Genomic DNA, 21,633 nt, shown 5'->3' with positions numbered 1-21,633 from the left:
GTTCTAACCTGAAAGTACATCTGGTTACAAAGCTTCCAAATGATGTAAGTCAACTGTTTTAAGGCATTCTCTCCTTTTGAGGTCACACTATCCTTACTGCCTTCCCCGTTCTCTCCGTTTTGGAAGGATACCATTATCTAAGATTGAGCAAGTAAAATTTTCTTTAGAAAGAAAGCTAAGAAAGTCCCTTTTTGTCAGAGGATCTAAGTCAGGGCAAATCAGGAAATGCTTCAATTTAAAGCAACAGTTTTCTGCATATACTTGAAAAAAATCAGATGTGAGAATTCTTTTTGGTAGAGTGAGGTGATGATGGGAAGAATTGTGTTTTTCTAACTTGCTGAGTATGTTAAAAGTCCTTCAAGAAAGCATTTCATGTATCCATCTGAAGCAGGAAGACTGCCTTGTATTCGCTAGACTCTGAAAGTCAACGGACCCTGAAAATTAAGTAAAACTTTGGGCAGACTTCCCAAGCAGGAAGTAGCACTACAATTCTAACATTCTAAGGTGTTACCAAGGAGAGCCTTCACTCTGGCCTTCCTGACATAAATAATAGGTCAACTTACTTTATCCCGACGGGCTTCCGCAGCATAATGGGTCATCCTATGTAATTTTCTTCTTCGTTTCTTTGGAGAAGCAACTGGTCTTTCCTGTCTCCTCTTAGGAGTTAGCTTCCTCTTAGGTCTTTTAGCCGGAGTAAGAGGGGGGCCATAACTACTCTCCTGTACTGGCGGAGAGAGATGTCTGGACTCAGAAGAAGCCTGCCACCCATCAGGGGCAGAGAGAACAGCTAACCCTTTGCCATTTGGTGTCAGTAGATTCTTGGCCAGAAAGAAAAAGGCTTCTTAGGTGACAAGGAAATTGGTAGAAGGAACAATTTAGGGATCTCCTGCAGAGAGAAACTCCCTAAATTGTTCTTGCTGGCAGGGTAGCAGCTTTTGCACTAATAGCATGAGTATAAAAGAAATCTGTAATTGAAATGAAGTTAGGGAGCCTATTTTATGAATAAATACCCACATGGGTTTATATTAGCAAAAGAGGCCAACTTGCAGAGGAACTCTTAGGGAAAGTTAGAAAGAATTCCTCAAATGAATGTATCAGTGAGTTGGCATTTCACAGCCTATGTAGGATTCCCTTGGTTCTAGAGAATCTCCCATCTCTGGGTGGCTTGTTCATCTCAGGGGTGGGTTTTTTAAGTTCTAAAATTTTTCTTTTGAAATTAGGGAGTATTGGTTCCATAGTGTAATGGTTAGCACTCTGGACTTGGAATACAGCCATCTCAGTTCATTTCTCGATGCAATCTTTATATGCAGTTGCTTGGGAGCAGCAAAGTGTTTCAGTGAATTGAGAGCCAAGCTTAGAAATGGGAAGTCCTAGGTTAAAAATTGGCCTCAGACACTTCCCAGCTGTGTGACTCTGGGAAAGTCGCTTCACCCCCATTTCCTACCCCTTACTGCTCTTCAGTATTGATTCTGAGATGGAAGGCAAGGATTAAAAATAAGAAATTAGGGAAAATCTAAGAAAATCATTAAGCCCTTTTGAATTCTGATATCTCCTGGAGGAAATAATATAATTTTTTTTTCTTGCCAGAAACCATTACCTTTAGAAAAGGTGTGACATGGCCACTGCTACATGAAAAGCACTATGGCACAATAGGAAGAGTACTAGATTTGGAATCAAAGTAATCATCTTAGACAAGTCACTTGGCCTCATTTTCCTCCTTTGTACAATAAAAGAGTTGGATTAAATGACCTCTAATATCCATTCTAACTAAATCTGTGATCCAATAGGCTGAGTCACATAGGGTAGGATTCACTCTAGGACCTCATAGACATCAGTCACAATAATGGTGACTTTTATTAGCACATATCAACAAAAAATAGTAACTCCAAGTATGGAATTAACCATAGAGTCAAAAAAAAAATCTTTAGACTTAAAGAAGCCTTGAGATAAGCTCTCTACATCACCTCAGAATGGCAGATCACTGCCATTATGGCCTCTGTATCCAGCCCTTTGCTGAAGGAGTTCTAATACTAAGGCTATCAGTGAAACATTTTTAATATACTAAAATCTCTCTTTTCAATTTGGGAAAATTCTAAGACAAAAAGTCATTAAGTACTTTTAGTTTTTGATGGCCTGTGAAGGAAATAATTGACTTACATATTTTCTACCAGAAACTACCTCCTTTGGGGAATCAGGAGGGGTGGAGAGCAGCTGTGGAAATCTGTTTTTGAACATCTAGAAAACAATGATAACAACTACTCTTTGGGGACTTAACCACTGGCGCAAAATGGGTACCCTGCTTTGTTGGTGCTACAAAGGTGAGATTTAAATGTCATTTATTTTAGGCCTGCCTAGTTGATATTTCATGGTTGGGCTAGTCACAGAATCATTTGAATGCAGGAAGGGAGAAGGGGAAGAATAATGTTAGTGTATCCAGGGAGGCAGGGAAGATCTGCCATGCTAATTCATCATTTCCAGGACAAGCAGTTGCAAAAGGAGATTCTGTTTGCCACTTATCCCTCTCACAGGTGGAAATTTTGGAAGGCACGGCCCCACAGACTGATTTTTTTTTAATGCTTTAAGCTTTCAGGCAAGTCCCAATGAGAAGAGTAGCAAGAAGGAAAAAAGGAGTTTCTCATTTCATGGTTCCCAAACACATTCAGCAAGAGCTCAAATCTGCCCATCAAACTCCAGGCCATTTGCAAGAGACCTAAACATTCTGAAGACTCCCAAGAGTCATTCCAAGACAGCATGTTAGAGGAGCAGCAAGAATAGGTTTTAGTTGGAACAGGTTTTCGTCCAATAATTATGTTGCATAAGTTTCCTCCTTCTAAAGTTAGAGGGAGAAGAAAGCTACGTTCTCATTAACCAGCCATTCTCTAGCCTGACTTGAGAAGAATTAGCCTAAGGTTATTGAGGGTAGACAAGGGAGGGCTATTGGCCCCGCTTTCAAAAGTATGCTAGGCCATCTGAGGAAGGTAGTAACTAGCCAGCCAAAGCTCTGCCTCTCGACCTGGAAGGGCAACCTACCAGAGTGTCACTGAGGAAGCACAGAAGGTAAAAAGAAAGATCGCAGAAATCCGAAAGCAAGCACATTTCTGAACATTCACCAGTACACTGTGAAATCAGGAGAAAAACTCTTTTGCAGGAGTACAAAGTTTGATAGGACAATTAAGTATCTTTTTTATGAAGAGCTTGATACCTGTAGTCAAACAAAGTGCCAACTTGAATTTCTGATAAGCAATTTGCATTCCACTGTGTTTTACTGGGCAGAATTTCAAATTCCTTCTCCATTCCACTGCCTTACTATTTTAAAGCACAAAATCATACTTTACCTGATAAAAATCCTTGAGATCAATCAGGTCCTTAGATGAACCACACAATACTTTGAAAAATATATTATGAGAAGACAACAATCATTTGTTATAACTTTGAGTCCAAAGTATATATTCAACAGAAGAGAGATTTAGGTAAAATCTTATAAAAGTCTTTAACACCACCTTCATTTATTGAACTATCCCTTAAAATATAGTACTAATCATCTAAGAACTGTTTGACCCAGCTAGATACTAGGAGGTCAAATAAGTCTCCTACGATATGTGTGTAGATGACAATATTATTCATGCTTCATAAGAATGGGGCAGCCAACTCTCCAGGAAAGAGCCCAGACTGGTTACATTCATGAGGCTTGGGTGCCACTTACTTTGCAATCTGGCACAATTCAAGTGACCACTCTGATATTTGTTTTCTACATCTATGAAATGATGATAATGACACTCTAATTCTCCTATCATCACAGGACGCACTGCTAGTAGTACATGCCTATTCTGTGAACTTGGTTTTATTAGTGGTATTTTCATGGAATATTAGAGAAGGTCATCTTCATGGAATATCAAGGAATCTTTCAGTCCCCAACAACAGACATTTTTAAAGAGACTGACCACAGAAGAAAAACTTTACATTCTCAGAAAAAAGAAAATCTCACAGCTCTAAATGAATAAAGAGGGGTTTAAAAAACTTTAATACATCAAAATGATTAAAATGTACAAAATCCAGAATTTGGAAAATGTCTATACTGAAATGTCAGTATAGAGTATTATTTGACACTAAAATAATACCCCAAACACTCACAGTCTCTTCTTAGAATTCTAAATTATATTGATAGGCCCTGTGAAAAAGAAAGTCTACAACCAAAATTGATTCCTATTTAAAATCATCTTTAGTTTAAGAGTATTTTGTTCCTTTTAAAAGACAGTTTTGGTCTTGGATATTTAACTATAACCATTATTCATCTATGCCTCATTTCTGTATTTTTACCCCTCAACCAAATCCAAGTTTGATCCCACAATTCAACAATTATTTGAGTGTTTTGCACATAGAAGGCATTTAACAAATATTTATTGGGTTGGATTGTAAACTACTGTTTTTTGTAAATACCAGACTTTGAGTCAGAAATACCAAGATGGAGACCCAGCTTTGCCATGAACTAGTTATTTGGCTATTAACAAATTATTTCAATTTCTTCTATCACAAAGCAAGGGTAACATGTACCCAATCTACCTCACATGGCTATTATAAAGATCAAGTATGTTTATGTATATAAAGAATTTTTTTAATTATTAGGGAATAGGTACTAAAGCTATGATTTCACTAGCTTAGGGAACTCCATGGTGAGGAAACTCCTTCTGCCAATGCAAGTGAAGCTTTTACAACTTAAAATATTAGAAAGTTGTTTTGATCTTTGAGACATTAAGTGAATTGGCCAAGGTCATAAAGAAAATGTCAGAGATTGAGCTTGAATCTAGGTCTTCCTTGCTCCTAGACCAGCTCTCCATTCAATATATTATAAATATCTCTAATTATGTAATTGTGAACTGTTAATATAGTTTTATTATCAGACTCAATCTCTGAAAGAATTTTGGAATCCTTTTCATCTTCACTTCCTTTAACTCTAAATATAAGGAATAAAAACACTCATTTCTAATTGTGTACAGGATCACTCAGTGGCAACATGGTATATTGGATAAAATCTGAAAACATAGTCAAGAAGATTTTGGTTCAAATTCCATCTCTGACACTATCTGTGTGACCCTGGGTAAGTCCAACTTTCATAGATGAGTTGCAGGTGGAGGGAGCTCCTGAATTGGGAGTCCCTCCACAATGAAAGAATCATAGAACTTTTCTATATGTAAATATATGCATCATACAAGGCATCCGAACTGGATTATTACCCCATTTCTTACAATACCGATTTTAAGACCTGTTTTTCATTGACACAATCTGACCCAAGAGTTTTTCTGAAAGATAGACATCTGAAAACTCAAACCAAGTGTCCTTAATTTAAAAACTTTTTTGTTATATACCAACAACATAGATATACTACTCCTACAAATCTACCATGTCTGCTTTGCCTAAGAACTAAATCCAGTATCCCAGAAGGAGAGCAGATAGTAGCTCAATGAAACCTGTCCCTCAGGCAGGTTATGAATATACTAACCTCAGGGCCAAATGGGCCATATTTGTGTCCAGCTGCATCTGGCTGTTCAGAATAGAAGGCATACACAGAAGGCCTACAAGAAAGATTGGGCATCAGAATCTCTCCTCAACCCCACATATACCAAATGTCCTTTCATGACCCAGAAAAATATCCTCTCAAATGAAGTTAATTAACCTCCCAACCACTGTTTCTATTATGGAAAATTCATGAGTTTTTCTTCCATCAGTTAGTTCCCTCTCCACCCCTCCCAACACAATTTAGCAATTAGTCACTCTAAAACTTTATTAAGTTATCAGAATACACGTGGCAAAGGGCACCAGGCAACATCCAAGAGAGTACATGGCCCAAGGAAAACTCACATGGGCTATGGAAGCTGTATCATTTAAGAATTTTTTATTAAAATAACAATTAAGTCTTGACATTTTCTAAAGTCTTAGGGTTCTACTTGTACATTTACCAAAGCTCCTGATTTATTTAAGCTGGGTTACAATAAATGGGATAAATATTTGATGTTAATCCATGAAATTAAATGTTCCTTGATAATCACAGCCCATTCTATCCCTCTTAAGGAACCTGTGGCATGATTAAGACTAAGAACCACACAACGTTAATAACACCAAACATTGGCTGGAATCCTGGTTTAATGTTCCATTTAGGTTTCTGTGTAATCCAAATCTAAAATGGAAATTTATAAGAAATAGAAAGAAAAGTAGAAAAAGAAAAATTACCTTTCATTGTCTGGAAGGGTAAGCCACTGCAGTATTGTTAATATTCTTCGCTCATGAGGGATGACACTAGAGTTCAAAAACATACACAGTACATGTAGTTAATATTGGAACTGCAGAAGAAGAAAAAAAAACTTCAAATATGAAGAGGTTTTATACCGCCAGTAGGCCAAGCTGATCTTATTTGTCACAATCTGTTTTCACTTGACTTTAGTAAAAATCCTCTTTCATATTAGTGTTTAAATTCATGTTTCCATTTGCCACAGTCTACATTGCTCAACTCTTGCCACAGAACACCAAGGTTGGAAAAAGTGATTCATGGTCAAAGTGAAGAACCATCTTGATCAACTTGTACTCTAGAGAGGCAATATGTAATTAGAGAAACAGAATATAGTGGGGTAGAGTGAGGAGATCTTTATTTCAGCTCTGCCATTAATTAGCCATGTGTCCTTGGACAACACATTTGACTTCTCTGGGCCCTAGATTCCTCATCTCTAAAGTAAGAGAGTTTGACTATAGGATCTTGAAGATGTCTTAAGGTGGGGGCAACTCAGAAAGTCAGGTCAGGAGAGAGAAGGTACTGACCCCAGATTAGCTGGGTGACCAACTCTCACAGCTCTTCTGCCTAGGAACCAATACTTACTATTGATTCTAAGATAGAAGGTAAATGGTTTCAAAAAATGCCTTCAGGAATATTCCCTTCTATATAGGGAAGGTATCTATCATTATGAGACAGGGAAAAAATTGTAATTTTCCTCCACTGTGACTGCCTTGCTCAAACTAGGTTCTTGTATTGAACTTATACAAAAGCTTGTAGTAAAATGTAAACAACTGAAGGACAAAGAATGATCCAATTTTTATCTTTGTATCACTAGTGTTTATGCATATAGTCAAGAAGCATTTATTAACTGCCTTCTATATTTCTATACTGTTCTAAGCTCTGGTGATTAAAAAAAAGTAAAAGATAGTCCTTACTCTCAAGAAATTCATGGTCATAGTAGACAGGTTGATCAATTCAATTATTATTGAATGATTATGATAAATAATAATGATGATGATAAATCATTCTCATTATTATGACAGTATCTTATTCTAGAAAGAAATACAATAAAAGATCCCTGGCTCCACTCTTATGTATTAAGGGCTGGAAAATGACATTTCCTTCTGGTTGTTCTATTCCAAAAGAGGTTTAACTGAATTTGCTTTTAAAAAGACAAAAGAAACTGTGGGCAAATTAGTTTATCCTTTTATGTGTCAAGCTTTTTTTTATCTTTTAAGCAACAGTATTGAACTGAATGATCTCTAATGTAGTTTGAAAGTTGAATTTTAATTATTTCATTCCTTCAGCTCTTACTGGTTGTTACTTAACCCCCCAATCCAAATGCACTTTAACTCCCTTCTTTGGAGTATGACCTCCTGTGCTATATGCTAGATTTATTTAAGATCAAGATAATAAAGTGATGATTAATCTTAATACAATAAATTCACTTGGTCTGAACATGATCATCACTACGTATTTTGAATTTCTAACTTAGAAAGGCAAATGTTATACACCCTTTAATCTGTCTCTTTGTAACTTCAAAATGTGCTCAGTTTAATGAAGTTACTATGAAATTTACAAATGATGGCAGAAGAATCATTTTACAAACAAAATTATTCCAAATCTCAACTGATAGGGTAAAATATTGGAGGGTAGAGGAAAGAGCACAGAACAAAGAGATAGAAGGCTTAGGTTCCATGCCTAGCTTTGTGACTAACCAGCCTTATGATCTTAAACAAGCCATCTTATTTCCCAGAAATGCCCCCAAAATATGGCTCCTAACTAATAGAAACTTAAAATGAAATGTCTAACAAAAACAAGATACCTCCAAACAGTTTTGCTTATCCAAACAGAAGGATGAGCATACTTTAATATTCCTGCTTTCCTTTCCTTTAATATCATATAGTATTGATGCTGAATTTGCAAATAGAGGGGAAAGGTAGAAAATCTATATAGTGGAGTGGCAAAAAATAAATGAAATAGTAAGAGAAAAGAATAGGATGAAATCTTAGGAGTTGGAAATAAGGTTAAAGGTATCATAAATCTTGAGCAAACACAGATCATTGAGGTCATCTTGAATACTCCCCTCATTTCACAGAAGAGGACACCAAGGTCAAGAGAGCCATTTAGAGACTTTCACAATGTCACAAAGAAGAGTCAAGATACAAACTCATCTCCCATGATTCTTCCACACTGCTTAAGAACAAAGACATTTCCTTCAGTTAAAAGTTCAGAAATGGAATCTGAAATTTAAAGAATGAACCTCAATAAGGATAGATAAGCCAATATATCCAAAATATTCAGTATGTAATGGGTAATGCTCTACAAACTGTCCCAAAAGTCTTAGTGTGCTATAAGTTCATTAAAGCTTCAATAAGTTTAAACTGCACTAAGACTTTTGGGATATTCTTTGTATATGCTGCCATGATGGGAAATAACAGACTATATTTCTGAAGATTTTCACTAGCAATCCAGGTCAAGAACTAAAATTTGTTTTCTAGGGTTCACAAAAGTTGTTTTGTCCATTAAAAAAAGAAGTCAGTCATAAAAAGCTAATTAAAAAGACAAGAATCATGCCAGACTGAGGCAGTATGGTGTAGTGGATAGAGAAAGAGCTTTGGAGTCAGGGAAACCTTGGTTCTACTTATGCCTCAGAAACACACCAGCTTTATGACTCTAAGAAAGTTATTAATTTTTTTCAGTGTCTATAAGAAATTCTCTGAGACTAGAAGAAGCAAAGTATATTCTTTGGTAAGGGAAGCATATTAACAGGAACTCCCTACACTCATGAAATCACAAATTCAATAGAAGAAAGTAGTAGATTGTACTGTATATAAAATGAGATTGAGATACCTACCCTACATGGTCAATTGTCAGGCATCAATAAAGTATTTATAAAGAATGCCAGCCACTGGGCTAACTTCATGGAGTTGTAGTTTTTTTGAGAATCAAATAAGAGTGTGGATGTGATGGAGCTTTTAAAAATATACAACACTATACAAAGTAGTATTAAACATAAAGTATTCAAAGTCTTAAACATTTGGAGGAACCAAATAATAATACATAGAATCCAAGAAATTGAGTATGATATTGGCCAAGAATTTATTGTAGTATCATCATGTCTAGTTTCACGAAAGAACTTAAGAATTCATAGTAGAGAAGTCCCAGATGTTAAAGAAATCAAGATGTTATCATTTTAATGATTGCAAGAACCTATCTTAGTGGGCTAAGGGGCTTTAACATTTGGACACATGACTCATGCTTGTGAGTTACAAAGAATGAATAGCTAATGTATACAAACAACTCATTCATATGACACTTAAGAACTTACGAAGCATTTTTTTCTCACAACCACCAGGTGAATGAATAGTACCAGAGCTAAGCAAACTTGGGCTCAGTGGTTTGCTTTGGGTAGCATACCTAACAAACATCTGAGCCAGGGCATAAACTTTAGTCTCCTTACTCCAAGACCAATGTTCTTTCCACTATGTCACATTGCTTCTCAATAAATGCATGTGGTCTGTTTGTCTAAGAATTACATACTAGAGTAGAAGAGAGGCACTTGTGGGTAAGACAAATATTTTCTCCCTTCAAAAGAAATAAAAGCCTACGAATTACTCACAAATAGATGAGTGTCAACAATTTTTATAAAGATTCTAAAGAGATAAAACTATACTTAGATCAAAGGTCCATAGATGTAATGGATTTCACAAGCTATTTAATCTCATTTTATAGCTGAAGAAACTAAAGCCCAGAGAGGTTAAGTGACTTGCCTAAGATGACCCAGGAAGTGTTAAAGAGGGAATTTGAACTCAGGACCTATCACTCCATTAACAATCCTCTTTCCATTATATCACATGCCTCAACAAATGCTAACTAATTTCACCTTAGTGTTTAGAGAGAAGAGGCCCAAGAAACATGCTGGTTCATATGTTACAAGTAATAAGACTGCTTACTTTTGTTCTCCCATCTAATTAGATCAATCTAGGGATAAGCATGCCCTCTTCCACCCTAATGCAGAATAAAGAGTCAGAGAGCCCAGTGCTTTTATGAAAAACTTCATTCAATTAAAACAAAACATTCAGTAGCTATTATATATAAGATACTACTCTAAGTAGAACTTCAGCATTCCTTCTGATTTAAGGGGATCTTTTGTCTTCAAGTGAAAAATTCCCTTCCATTAGTTTTTGGTCATAAGCCCTATAATAGCATCCAAATCCCTTCCTGAGCAAGGGTGCTACTTCTTTCTCTTTGGCTCACTGAAGACAAAATGTGATCACAAATGCAACAAATATAGAAGAGTATAAAAATGCCTCGTCAGTGCAATGCATTGTTAAGCCAAATTGTACTCTTAGAAGGAAACAGAGTATAATTTTGAGAATCCAAGAAATGATGGTATTGACTTTACCTTACAATTTCATTTTCTTCCCCTTCTTTCTCAACTGACTATATTTCAAAGCAGCCAACAGGTGATTGTGCTTATAGAAATTTCTCCTACTTTTCATAAGAGTTCCTTTCCGGAACAGAAGACATTGGTTTACAAATTAGGGATAGGAATTTATAATCAAAAATGCCTTATAAAGAGCCTGATGGTAGATAACACATGGCTGGTATCTCTAGACAGTTTCAGAGACCACTTGAAGGTTATACTGAAAACTGAGCCAGAAATCCACATTGTGTTTCCAAGTTTATTCAACATTCATTCAACAACTACTGAAAAAGCACCTACAATAGTCTAGGCATCAGGGAAACAAAGACAAAAACAAAATCATCTTTGCCCTGAGGGAGCGTACATTATACTAAAAGGAAATTACATGCACAAATGAGTTATTGCTAAATGTATATAAAATACTTACAAAGAAATTTTATAGAGAGCAGGATACTAACAATTTAGGGAGGAGAAGAATCTAGAAAGGATTCACTTAAGAAGTGGTACTTGAGCTGAGCTTTGAAGGAAAGGAAGAATTCCCAGAGGGAGAGGTAAGAAAGGAGAGAATTCCAGGCATAGAAAAGGTAGGGAGTTAGGGAATGAGGACATGTAATGTCATATACAGAGAACAGCAAATATACCATTTTGGTGAGGGTATGGAGTGCATGATAGGGAGTAATATGAGATCACTCTGGAAAGAAAGGTTGAATCCCAACCAGGATCTTGAGAAAAATTCTCATAATTCTCATAGAAGCACATAAACTTTGATATGGGCTTTGTTGCCCAAAATGAACTCTGAAGAGTATCTCCTAGAGTTGAGCCAATAGAATACTTTTGGATTTTGAGTATAGACTAGCGCTGATACTTACAAGGACAAAATTGAGTCAGTTTTGGTACATGTCTTTGGTACATGGTGCACTTAACTTCTCTTGCCTTCCTTCTATGCTGATAGTGAGTACCCACTTCTCCTGGACTCTAACTTAGAGCAGAGTATAGTGGGAAAGGTAAGGACTTTAGTGGTAGAGCCTTGGTTACAGTTCATTGGCTGGATGATCTTGGCCAAGTGACATAATAACTTGGTATCAGTTTCCCACCAGTCAAAAATGGCAGAAGCTAACCTAAATATGCTCCAAGGCAATTATTCTTAGGCCCAAAGTTCCATGATTTTCATTGACCTGGAGAAGTAACTACTGAAGAATGGTTTTAATAAGAAGAAAACACTGGGTTTGGAGCCAAAAGAACATGGATTAAAGTCCTGGCTCTGCTATTCATTGGTTTTCTGACCTTGAATAAGTACTTCATGTTACTGATCCCCAGTTTTCTTATCTGCATTATTAATGTATTAGTTTTAACGAGGTTTAATGTGATTAAAAGTATTTATGATGATGTTTTACTATATGATTTCATTTTATTTGATCCTCACAACAACCTTGTGAGGCAAATGCTATTATTATCCCCATGTTTCAGACAAGGCTGAGTCAGAGAAAGGTTAATTGATTTGCTGAGTGACACAGCTAGTAAACTTCTAAGGCAAGATTCAAATTCAGGTCTTTCTGACTCCAAGTCCAACACTCTACCTAGCTATGGTTTTAAGGCATAATAATACTTGTACTAGCTACATTTACTGGGAACTCGTGAGGAACTAATGAGATAATAAATGGAAAGCAGAGGTATGTTGCTGCTGCTGCTGCAGCTGACAATGATTTTAAAAACTTAATGACTTGTCTTCAATCAAATCATCATAAGGAAAGATGATCATCTGTGCTCCAACTGAACTGATGGAAAACAAGAAGAAATAGCTAATTTCATAGGCTGTGTGCTTATGCTTGCTGAATGGGTGAATGAACAAATAACTAACAAAACTTCGCAACTTGAGACACTCCTCCCTTCCCTATTAAAAAACAACAACAACAACAACTCTTGAAATGTCATTTTAGTACAATTCTATTGAAAGGTAAGAGTTAGTGTAGACATATTCATGGGATTCTTTCCAAATCATAAAATTAGGAACATACATGCAAGTTTTATCTTTATAGCTTCACAGCCCTTAAATGTGTGTGCAGAAGTGTGTGTATAAGCTTAATTTCTATGGGGTTTTCCATATGAAAAATATATAACTATGTTAAATCAACCTTATAAAAACTCAGCTCCATATTATCAGCTCAGTGAAGGTAACATATTCTTCTGTTGTCTTTATTGCTTTATCTTTTTATACTTTGTATGTCTCTTTACCAGAAAAAAAAAGGAATGGTGCATGTGGGATGTGACTTGTACAGAAATGGATAAAACATAAAACAATGGTACTACAAGGTCTTTGTGTGATACTCTACACATTATAGGGACTTGGAATCATAGACTGAGATCCAGAAATTACTTTAGAGTTAATCAGTTTACAGGGGAGGAAACTATAGCTCCAGTAACAGTTGAGTGACTTGCCCAAGGTCATACAGTTAATAAAAAAATCCTCTGAAGTAAGATTGGGACCCAGGTTTCCTTATCTTTTGGTTCAGTACTAAACTAAACTATGATCCTTTGATTTAGAAAAAACTTCCTAAGAGTTTCCAGCATATAGAATGGAAAGGAAAAATAATATGGAAAGTAAAAACGACAAAATCATAAGCATGTTTGGAGTACAACTGCAACCTTCTTGAAAGGTGCCAGAAGGGGGTGGAGAACATCAAGATTCAAAACCCAAACAGTGTGCCTTTTCAACTAACCCTTGCACTTTTTCAGAGTGGGGGAGAGGGGGAGAGCTCTCGGTATTAATTATGTTACTGGCATCACTCCACTTTGCTGGCCAAATGCACTGAATAGAGGGAGAAAGGAGTCCTATAAGAATTCATTACAGCCAAGGGTTAAAAAAAATATAGAGTTCATAAGATTAAAATAGGACCAACATGCCATTTAAGTTAAGCAATGTCATTTCCAATACACCCACACTCATTTCTCAATTCAGGAACACTTTAAGGGGGCTGGGAAAAACCTTTAAAGGGACCTTCTGTCCTAGATTCAAATCACCAAACCCAATTTCAATTTGACTCTTAAAAACTTAAAAAAGCAACTTTTATTCCTGCAGTTAGAGAATATAGGTGGTGCCACTCTGGATTAACTTGAACTTGTGATTGCTTTCAGCACATTACTATTACAGAATAGGCAGATTTTTGTTAAGGCAGAAACAGCAAAAGTGGTTTATATAAAAAAAATGGAAAGAACATCTTAGTGGAAACAAAATCCCAATGCAAGCTGAAACAGATTCCTTTTCTTACTGAGGAGCCCTTTTTTAAAAAAAATCAACATGTTGACACTTTTATTAGGTATGTTTCATCTTAGCATCGTTTCATAAACATTAACGACTAATCCTCCCCCCAACACCTCTGTGGGGAAGGGACTTAGCTCCATTTTCTCCTTAGGGAAACCCAAGCTGAGTGCAGTGGACAAAATGGGGCTGGAACAGAGGTCTTCCTGGTCTCCTGTATTGCCTTCCCCACCACCAGACCACTACATCGAATTCCCAGCAGCCCAAGACCACACAAATGTTTTGAAGTCACAGACCAAAATAAATAGAGCATGTTGTAATAGATTTCTAGAAAATGATAATGCAAGCCACAGTAAAAAAAAAGAGAGGAAGAGAAATATACATTCCCTAGGTGGGAACTTACTAAAACTCTGTTAAATAGTGATAAAAAAAAACCCTCCGATAATGATATGGCAAAAAGAAAGCTATCTCCTTGCTTATGCCTTTCTTTACTTTTAAAGAATGAATGAAATGAAAAAAATGAAAGAAATCCTTAAATAACTCTTTGGGGTTCATCAGAAACCCAGGATTGAAATGTTTCTGATACTTCCACAGTGGGGAGCTGAATTGTAGTGGGCATGAGAATACAGCAAATTAATATAGATAAAATACTTGGTATATTTTAACAGGTTATATAAATGTTATTTATTATTATAAAAAAAAGAATTCAGAATTTAATTCTTCAGTTAACTACAAAATAAAAGTCACTTACACAGACCAGAAGAATGTTCCAGCTTTCACTCCTTGCTTGGTGGCTGTAATCCATATCTAATGAGGAAAATATAAGAGGCTTATCTATAAAACATTCTGAATTTGGGTCCCAAAAGAAAAACCGGCATTAAGATGCATCGTATCATCTCTCTTACATCCCCCACACACACAATACCCTCTCCATAAATTTAACATTAATTTCCAGTCATTGCAGATGAATTCAAGATTCACTTCCATATATTGTTAATGTTAATTAGTAATAATTTTATTATAGTTGATTTTTATTAATATTAATAAAGGCTTCCATATAATGAATATTTTGGAGTTCAATTTCCTTTTAGCTATTAGAATATAAACACCTCAAGAGTGTGTTCTGTCATTTCAGCCTTTGTATTCACAATTCCTAGCACAATACCTTGTATTTTGATGTTGCTTTCAGTCTTTTCAATTGTGTCTGACTCTCTGTGACCCCATTTGAGTTTTCTTAGCAAAAATGCTGGATTAGTTTGCCATTTTCTTTTCCAGCTCATTTTACAGATGAGAAAATTGAGACAAACAAGGTTAAATTATTTGGCCAGGATCATATATCTAGTATATGACGCCAGATTTGGATTCAGATCTTCCCAATACCCAGCACTCTCTCCACTTTGCCACCTTGCTGGCCTTTGTTTATAGTGGGTGTTTATTAAACGTTTGTAGAATTTAATTTTCTATCTCTTTTCATAATAAAAAGCTTCTGTGCCAATATTGTTCAATAAGTGTTTTGCATGGTGGCAAGGTCCCACTCATGTTACCTCAGGATTAAAAAAATCATAATATGGGTTTTCCTTATTGTTCAAAAGCTCAAAGACCAATAATTTGGTACCCATGTCAGACTTTTTTACAGTATTCGAGTCAATAACTCATGCTTGCTAAATGCAGTGTGCCACTAACTCTGGAGACAGAAAACATGGGTTCAAATTCATCTCTTTAGACAAGCCACTTAATCTTTGGAACCATGGTTTTTGCTTGTTGTTTAATTATTTTTAGTCACATCTGACACTTTGTGACCCCATTCAGGATTTTCTTGGCAAAGATATTGGAGTGATTTGCCAATTATTTCTCCAGCTCATTTTTCACATGAGGAAACTGAGGTAAACAAGGTAAGTGACTTGCCCATGGCCACATAGCAAAGAAGTGTCTGAGTCTGAACTTGAATGCAGATCCTCCTAACTCCAGGCCTGGCACTGTGCCACCTAACAGTTTCAATGAGAGATCCCCTGAGCCTTCTTCCAGTTTGAAATTTACAATCTAGTTTTTCCTAAAAAAACAGCTCAATAAATACTTCTACTTCTGTTTGGGAAACATTCTCACAGCATCACTATTGCTTACAAATTGTGATTTTGCAGATATATATATATGCACATATCTATCTATATATATATATGTATATATCTGCTAAATCAAATATATGTTTAGATATACTTGGATGGATCTGTGATCTCACTGGCATGTGAACTCTTGCTAATGAGGCAGCCTACAATCCACCTACATCTTCTCATCCTGCCATAATTAACAATACTCTATTGTGTATGTATTTGTAAATGACAGAGAGAGAATGTGAAGTGGAGGATAGAAGAAGAGAGAGAATATGTGTGTATATGTGGGGAGAGACAGACAGAGAGAAAATGAGCCAGAGACAGAGTGAGGGACAGAGTGAGTGGGAGAGGGAGGAAGGGGAAAGAAAGAGACAGAAACAGAGACACCAAGACAGAGACAAAGAGTGAGAAACAGAGTGAGGGAGAGTGTCGGAGGGAGTGGAGGGGAGAGAGGGATGGGGAGACAGAAAGACAGAGACAGAGAGAGTTGTGAATCTTTTAATAAACAGAAGAAACCCCCAAAAAAATTCAAAAGAGGATAAGAGACATTTCGTTAAGTACTGCATTAAATTTAATCTAGACATAGATATATTTAAAGTATAAATGTTCCATAAGTTCAGTTTCATATGCAACACTCTTTTTGTTATTTTTTGCATACTAGCATGTATATGTTTGTTATTGATTAGTGTTTTCTGCTTTCTATTATGCTCTGCGCCAGTCCAATTATTATACACACATCACTGAGCTAGTTATTACATGGGATAAACTGTTTTAAAAGGCAATGTAAGCCTTGAAGGAACTTTTAATTTCATTGGGAAGAAGGTGGATTCAGAAGTATAGGAGATCTAGGGGCAGCTGGATGGAGAGCTAGACCTGGAGATGTGAGGTCCTGGGTTCAAATTTGATCTCAGACACTTCCTAGCTATAATTTCAACTACCTAACCCTTACTACTTAGAATTCATGTCTTGGAGCTGATCGTATCGATTCTAAACCAGAAGTTAAGGGTTAAAAAAAAAAAGAAATATATGAAGCCCCAGGCCATAGGTTCTAGTTATCTTAGAACATACTAACAATTCTTACAATAGGGGCTTCTTTAATCTTTTCTTGAAACCATCTTAAATTCAGGGTATTCTTCATTTCCTTGTCTATACAGAGGGTTTTGGAACGTGGTGACAAAATGAAACTGATTCCATATATTAAATAACTGTTTTACATGAAAACATCAATCTCCTTACTTTATCACCAAGCCTCATCTACTACGATGGACATGGATCAAAAAAATCATTCACCAAACATTTATTAAATGCCTCCTGTACATTGTGCTGAGGTCAAGATCCTGAATTTAGAGCCAGTCTACAGGACTTTAGATGTCATCTACATCAACTCACTTACTTTATAGAGAAGGAAACTGAAGCCTACAGAGATGAAGTGGACTAACTCAAGTCACATGTAAGTAGAAGAATCAGGATTCAAACCCAGGTCCCCTAACTCCAAATCCCCCCCCCTTCTTGCCTTAATCTTCCATTTCCATCAATTCCTCCATTAGAATGTAACCTCCTTACCAGGAGGGATTGTTTCATTATTTATGTGTATATGCCTAGGGCAGCTATGTGGCTCAGTGGATAGAGCATCAGACTTGAAGTCAGGAGGACCTAGAACAAAGCAGTACTTATTGATTCTAAAACAGAAGGTAAGAATTTTTTTTTAATTATGTACATCTCCAACTTCTAGCACAATACCTGACAAGCAGTAGGTGCTTAATATATGCTTGTTGGTTGAGTGAATTGATAAATCATGGCATTTCAGACCTGGAAGGGGACTTGGAACTTTCTTAGCCTGCCTGCCCTTATTTTACAGGTGAGAAAACAGAGGTCAGTGGTTAAAGAACTTGTCCAGGATTTCAAAAGGATTTATTAGTACTGGTTATATACCCAGCATAGTGACAGATGTTATAAATGTAAAAGATGCCTATTAAAGAATAAAAGAATGAAACAAAATATTCGTTGCTCTTGAAATCACAAAAATCTAAAAGGTATAATACATACATGTGTGTGTATATATATATGTTATATAATATGGACGCATATAAATTATAAGTATGATCCTAACATGTATAATAAAAATTTATATATATTCTAAAGGGCTTTATATGGCAGAGGAAATAAACCCAAAACAATTAACCAAAGTGTCTATAGGCATAATTTCCCAAAATCCTATTGTGATGTTAAAGTCATGAAAGCCTTAAAAAATCCAATAAGACTTTTGGCTCACCCTGTATAACAGGAGGTTAGAGAACTTCAGCGTGGGCTATAATTGTTGTTAAGGGTCATTTGCAGAAGCTGGGTATTCATTAGGTCTTGAAGACTAGTTGGATTTAGGTAGCAGGACCATGGGAGAGTATTACAAGTAGGGATTAGGGCAGGAACAACCTTACAGAGCTCTAATAATAACAAAAATAATGATAGCTAACATTTCCTGGGGCATCTAGGTGGCACAGATGATAGAGAGCTGAGCCTGGAGTCAGAAAAATTCATTTTCCCAAGTTCAAATCCTGGCTTCAGATGCTTAATACCAATGTGACCCTGAGCAAATTACTTAATTCTTTGCCTCAGTTTCCTCATCTGTAAAATGAACTGGAGAAGGAAATGGCAAACTACTCCAGTATCTTTGACACACACACACACACACACACACACACACACACACACACATATATATATATATATATATATATATATATATATATATATATATATATATATATATATATATATATAATATAACTCTAGCTCAGTAGGCAGTGCATCCATTTCCAAAGCTGAAGGTCCCAAGTTCAATCCTTGGAAGGAGGGTGTGATAGACTAGGAGAGGCTTCTGGAGACAAGAAAAGTCACTTGACTTGGGTTTAGACTTCACCTCAAGTGGATTGTTATTCACCTAAGGGTCCCCCACTCAGTCTGAAACTGCTAGCCTGGGATTCCCTTGAGGGTGGATTCCCACGGGAACAGGAAACAAATATAAACTTTGGGGTCTCCAACCTGTTAGTCCTGAAACTTGGGGTTCACCAGATCCCACTAGGCCATAAGTTTGGGGTTCCTAGATTCCATGTAGATAGCTCCAAGGAGAGGGGCTCACCACCTCTTCTCAAGGCAGCCTGTTTCGCCTTTCAACAGCTCTAATTATTAGAAAGTTTTTCCTGACATCAGGTTTAAATTGGTCTCTTTGCTACCTCCCAATTTCTGCCAGCCTTCCTGAGGGAACATATGGGAAAAAAGGTAATCAAGGAGGATGGGATAGTGAGGTGGCTAACTGAACTGAGAGCCAGACCTAGAGATGAAAGGTCCTGGGTTCAAATTTGACCCAAAACTTCCTTTGTGACCCTGGGCAAGTCACTTAACTCTTATCACCTAGCCATTTCTGTTCTGCCTTTGAACAGATGCCTAGTATTGATTCTAAGACAGAAGGTAAGGATTAAGAAAAAAAAGGTAGTCATGATAGATGGTAGAAACAAGACCAGTCTGCTGGGGACTCAAGTGGAATTGGATGTACCCCAATGGAACACTAAGAGAAATGGGACATCATCCCAAACCAATAAAACCTGGTAAGTTTTTATAAGATTTTTATTTGGGTATACTAGGACCAGACTTTGGGGTAAGGGATCTAGGAATGTGAAAATGGTGCCTAATGCTGATTCATGCTAGGTAGAGCTAGAAAAGACTCCTGGGCAATAACAGCTTATTTATAGCTGAACTCCCCTCCAACAAGTAGGCTTTGGGACATTATTGCTGGTCTTATTCTGACTCAAGGGCTTTTTTTAGATTCTCCAGGGCTTCTTCCTTTAGTAAGTGGGGAACCTATTATATTCCTTACACAAATTTATATGACTTTATGTTCAGTCCCATTCTCTCACCTGAGTTCCACTTACCCATTATTACTTTCTGATAAATATCTCCATTAGGTTGTCACAATGATGCTTCAAACTCAACCTATTTAAAGTAGAACTCATTACCATCTCCCACTTACATCTGCCCCTCTACTGAGTTTTCCTATATCTTTTTTTAAACCTTTACCTTCTGTCTTGGAATCTATACTGTGTATTGATTCCAAGGCAGAAAGATGATAAAGGCAAGGCAATAGAGTTTAAAAGACTTGCCCAAAGTTCACGCAGCTAGGAAATGTCTGAGGCCACATTTGAATCTAGGACCTCCCATCTCTAGGCCTGGCTGTCCATTCACTAAACCACCTAGCTTCTCCCTTTGCTGTATCTTTCGAGAGAACCACCATCCTTTTTCACTATCAAAGTTTATGAACTCAGAATGATCACTGACTTCCCTATCACTCATCCCCATATTTTTAACAAGCATTTATTAAGCATATGTGTAAAACACTGTAGAAAATGTTTTACAAATATGATCTCATTTAACCTACATATAATCTAAAATATAATATCTAATCAGTTGCCACGTCTTATCAATTCTTCTTCCACATTATAGGTCTCATCCATCGCCTTCTCTCTATTCATATGGTTACCATCTTAGTTTAGGTCTTGTTTTTCTGAACTTAAATATAATATCAAGCCTGAATCTGCAAAATTATATTGCAGTAAACTGAATCTCTAGAGTGAATATTCTATATGAAAAGTATAAGCTCCTTGAGTGCAGTAGTGGCTCTATTTTTGTCTTTAATAGTAGGCACTTATATGATACCTGAGTTGAAATTAAATGAATGGGGAACACCATACAGATTTTAACCCAACAATCCTTATTGGGGTTTTGGTTTTTATTGAAATAATCCTCTGGTATTTGTCTTAGCATTCATAATCTACTCCTTGCCATTAATGGGAACCCATTAATCAACAAATATTCATTGAGCTTTGACATAAATGTATACTGCATATAACAAAAGTCATAGGATTTTGTACTGTGTCAAGATATTGAGACCATACACATATGCACATGTAATAGTCTTATTTGTGATCACTCTGTATATATATGCACATACAAATTTTAATTTAATAGAAGGGTCTGAACAACTAGGTCTGTATCGCAAAGAGTCAAAAAAAGGGATAGGACTTACTTGTACAAGAATATTTCTAGCTGCTCTTTTTGTGGTGGCAAAGAATTAGAAATTGAAAGGATGCCTCTCAATTGGGGAATGGCTGAACAAATTGTGGTATATGATGGTGATGGAATAGTATTGTGCTATAAGAAATGATGAAGAAGATTTCAGAAAGAACTGGAAAGACCTCCATGAACTGATGCAGCATGAAATACACAGAACCAGGAGAACATTGTACATAGTAGCAGCGATGTTGTGGAGTGATAAATTGTGATAGCTACTATCAGCAATACAATGATCCAGGACAATCCTGAAGGGCTTATGACAAAGAATACTATCCACCTCCAGAGAAAGAACTGTTAGAGTCAGAATGCAGATCAGAGTATACTATTTTTCACTTTACTTTGAGTTTTTTATATGGGGGTTTTGGTTTTATATGAGTATTCACTTACAGAAATGAACAATATGGAAATGTTTTGCACAATAATACAAGTAATTTGCCTAGGGTCACTCAGCTAA

General features: G+C 36.4%; 1 protein-coding gene across 7 annotated transcripts in view; it reads right to left on the bottom strand.

The window, feature by feature from the left end:
* The window catches only part of ENPP2 (ectonucleotide pyrophosphatase/phosphodiesterase 2), a 200,078-nt gene that overhangs the window by 64,811 nt on the left and 113,634 nt on the right, over nucleotides 1-21,633 (bottom strand). For 6 of the 7 annotated variants that reach the window (XM_056823161.1, XM_056823158.1, XM_056823156.1 and 3 more), the window contains exons 9-11: nucleotides 14,699-14,754; nucleotides 6,226-6,291; nucleotides 5,498-5,570 (exon numbers count right to left, since the gene is read on the bottom strand). In XM_056823161.1, coding sequence (XP_056679139.1) covers nucleotides 5,498-5,570; nucleotides 6,226-6,291; nucleotides 14,699-14,754 — 195 coding nt within the window. Of the gene's footprint in view, nucleotides 1-563; nucleotides 720-5,497; nucleotides 5,571-6,225; nucleotides 6,292-14,698; nucleotides 14,755-21,633 lie in introns of all 7 variants that reach the window. The other variant, XM_056823162.1, reaches the window with a different exon arrangement.

The sequence above is a fragment of the Monodelphis domestica genome, chromosome 3 (genome assembly GCF_027887165.1).
Source record: "Monodelphis domestica isolate mMonDom1 chromosome 3, mMonDom1.pri, whole genome shotgun sequence".
Taxonomy (NCBI): domain Eukaryota; kingdom Metazoa; phylum Chordata; class Mammalia; order Didelphimorphia; family Didelphidae; genus Monodelphis; species Monodelphis domestica.
This window is presented reverse-complemented; position numbering and strand designations above follow the sequence as displayed.